Source organism: Buceros rhinoceros, unplaced genomic scaffold, assembly GCF_000710305.1.
Source record: "Buceros rhinoceros silvestris isolate BGI_N320 unplaced genomic scaffold, ASM71030v1 scaffold7966, whole genome shotgun sequence".
NCBI classification, from domain to species: domain Eukaryota; kingdom Metazoa; phylum Chordata; class Aves; order Bucerotiformes; family Bucerotidae; genus Buceros; species Buceros rhinoceros.
Window position 1 is genome coordinate 9,833 of NW_010418025.1, and position 3,291 is coordinate 13,123.

General features: G+C 52.2%; 1 protein-coding gene across 1 annotated transcript in view; it reads left to right on the forward strand.

Annotated features, from left to right (window-relative positions):
* The window catches only part of LOC104495405 (calcium-transporting ATPase type 2C member 1-like), a gene marked incomplete at its 5' end in the record, with an annotated part of 17,016 nt that overhangs the window by 9,522 nt on the left and 4,203 nt on the right, over window positions 1-3,291 (forward strand). Inside the window, 4 exons of the mRNA XM_010138369.1 lie at window positions 641-757; window positions 1,406-1,553; window positions 2,164-2,259; window positions 3,102-3,243. Of these exons, the coding sequence (XP_010136671.1) occupies window positions 641-757; window positions 1,406-1,553; window positions 2,164-2,259; window positions 3,102-3,243 (503 nt within the window). The remainder of the gene's footprint in view (window positions 1-640; window positions 758-1,405; window positions 1,554-2,163; window positions 2,260-3,101; window positions 3,244-3,291) is intronic.

The window sequence follows — 3,291 nt, forward strand, 5'->3', positions numbered from 1 at the left end:
ACTGGTGTCCTGTGCTGGTAGAGGACTAGAATCTGCTGCTGGGAAAGAACCAGGCACGCACAGGTACTCCAGGGCAGTGTGCTCACCTGGTCCCTGCGGGAGCGGCAGCCTCGGGGGGTTACCGGAGGGTTACCCTCCTTCCTGTCGCTCTTTGCAGGGAGAGCACAGTCGGCTTCAGCACGGTGCCGAATGTGGGACTGCTGGGAGCCTTGCTCTCTCCTGGGCGGTTGTGGAACCGCGGCCGGAGCATGCCTGTTCAGAGAGGTTCCTGGTAGCCCGCCTGCAGCCAGCTCGTCTGGTCTCAGTCTTGTGTCCGCTCGTCTTTTCTTGCTGGTTATGGGGAGGGGTAGGTGTTTTCAGGGAGCTTGGATAATACCTTGCCTTGTCTTAGACTGGTGAGGTTTTTAAGATGCAAATTTGCTTTCTTTTTATTGCCCAAACAACGCTGCTTGGTATGGTAGGCTGAGTGTTGCGAAGGGGTTCGTGCCCGAGCTCTGAGGTTAGGCTCACACGTCATGATTCACACCGTCACCATATGCATCTGCTCTTACACGGCTGAAGTGTGAGTTACAAAGCGCTTGTCAGTAGATCTGCAGAAGCGTTCCGTGCTGACAGCTGTAAAACTGGATTCTCTCAACAGGAGTATAGCAGCGCTGACTTTAATCTCCCTGGCTACGTTAATGAACTTCCCTAACCCTCTCAATGCCATGCAGATCTTATGGATCAATATCATAATGGATGGGCCTCCAGCCCAAAGGTAAGCCCATACTTTAAATTCTGCTAGAGGTCTGGAGTCCTTTTATTCCGGTACAGAAAGTGGTTGTTCACGAAGAAAACTTTGAGGTGTTAGATTTCAGCGAAATGTCTCTGAAACAGTGAGCTCGTTGGAATGACAGCGTTCGCGGTGTAGTTCGGTGTTTGCTTCAGTGTCTAACGGTAATCATGGGGGGCAGCGTGGATACCTAGAGATCCACCGATACCCTGATGAAACCTGCGTGCAGGATTCTGCCTTCCCTCTGGGCTCTGCTGGTGACGCTCTTTGCTGCCCCTGGTGCCGGAGGGAGGGGAGGGGAAGGGAAGGGAAGGGAGGGAAGGAGCTGTCAGAAATTCCCTAGCAGCCAGTACTGCCGCTCCCTTTCCAGCCAGCTCCTGCTGGTTTCCGTGTGTCCGATGCCAAGCGGTCACAGCCGCTCGGGCTGCAGTGCGAGATTATCGCCTGCTGCTAACACAGCTACCTCGGTTCCTGGAAGTGCCACCACCACGTGTCTCTTTGCACCAGATGATTCCTGGGCTGTAGAGAGAAGATCAAAATCTTTCTTTTGACTCAGAAAATCTGGTCCTTAGGTTAGAGGCAGTGAATTATTTTTATGATGATAAAATTCTAAGATGTTCTTTTATTTCTAAGTCTTGGGGTGGAGCCTGTGGATAAAGATGTTATTCAGAAGCCTCCAAGAAACCTGAAGGACAGCATTCTGACCAAAAACCTGATCGTGAAAATCCTGGTTTCATCCATCATTATCGTGTGCGGAACACTGTTCGTCTTCTGGAGAGAGGTACGACAGAAGAGCAAAACCGAAGGCAGGAACAATCTCGAGCGAAAGAAGGAAGCCCTTCTTACAGCAGCGGCCGGAATTCAGACCTTCTGTCAGCTTAGCGGCAGGTTTTGTCGGTGCTTATCTAGTAATCGATTCAGCAGGCAGGTTAGGGAGGAGGATGTCTGAAGTAGCTGTTGAGGTGAAGAATACATTTTTATTCCCCGTCTCTATTTTAACACAGACTTGCCCAGGTCCCCGGGCTAACTGGGAGACCTTGGCCCATGAAGGTGATTGTACCGACCTTCTGGCCAGCCTGTTCTTTCTCAGCCCTCTGACTGTCTGTTCCCACTAGAGGAAGGTCTCGGTTGACGTTTCGGTAGCGCGTTGTAGAACTCTTGGCATTCCACGTGCTTGCGTGGATGTTTGCCAAGAGGCGTCATTTCCTCACAGCCTGGAATTGCAAATTGTTGCGAGTCACAGGAGCGTCGTTCTTGCCGCGCGGTTTATGGAATCGGCCTGGGGAAAGCAGTTGGTTGTGCAGAACCAGCTGGATTAGCTTTGTAGCAGCTCTGCTCAGTTGTGGAGGGTTAACGCCTGCTAAAGCCAGTCCGTTTTCTTCTGTCGGCAGCTGAGAGACAACGTCATAACGCCTCGAGATACAACCATGACGTTCACCTGTTTTGTGTTTTTTGATATGTTCAACGCTTTGAGTTCCAGATCTCAGGTAAGGGACGAGTCCTGCCCGTTGGCCCAGAATTCACCCAACAAGCAGAATTTTCCTTGAGGGAGGATCTGGCTGTGTTTGTTTCAGAGGTTTTGCTGCAGATGAGCATCACGCCTGCTGTCGAGCCCCCGCGCGTCACTGGTTCCCCAGGCAGGGTGTCTCCCGTTACAGGGGCAGTAGTTTCCTCGGCGTGCTGACGGGAGGCAGAGCTGGCAGCAGCGCTCCTGTCCGGGCAGAGGCAAGGCGCTCTGTACGGACGGCTGCAGTCCCATGCTCCTCGTATGGCCGGGTGCTCTTGGCGAGGTGTTTCTCCTGACGGTTCTGTCGGCTCAGCACTCTTGCTGCGACCTGAAACTTCTTGAAGGCCTTAACTTTTTTATTTCATAACCCTAAACCCCTAATCCAGGGAAAATGTCTGAAACCGTTCTTTCTGCCTGCGCTCCTGGTGTAAGGAGACAAGTCTGAAACGTGGGGCTGGTTAGAGAACAGCGCGTTGCTGCTGTACGACCCTGCCTGTACTGCGCGGTCTGCTCTCTGGTGAGTCGTCGGGGTCAAGGAGAACGCTGCTGGCTGGGGTAGAGTCACCCTCTGGTGCACCGTCCGTGCAGCAGCGTGGGCTCAGGATCGAGCCGTTGCCTGTGGACACCGGGTTTGTTTCTGTTTACCAGGGAGAAGATGCAATTAGCCTCTTCAAGAACTTGTTCTGGGGTATCTAAAAGGTCAACCATAACTTCTGACATCTTTCTGGAAGTCTGGATGAGAAGAAATCGTGGTTAGGAATTTCTGTCTTGTCTGGATAACTGAGATTACCTGCGCAGTGTAACGAGCGGTTTATTTTACAGGCCAAGTCGGTGTTTGAGATCGGACTGTGCAGTAACAAGATGTTCTGCTACGCCGTCCTTGGGTCTATCATGGGGCAGTTACTGGTCATTTACTTTCCCCCGCTGCAGAAGGTTTTCCAGACAGAGAGCCTGAGCGTCTTGGGTAAGAGAGGTTCCCTTCCAGGGCGGTGAATGTGTAAACACGTACACT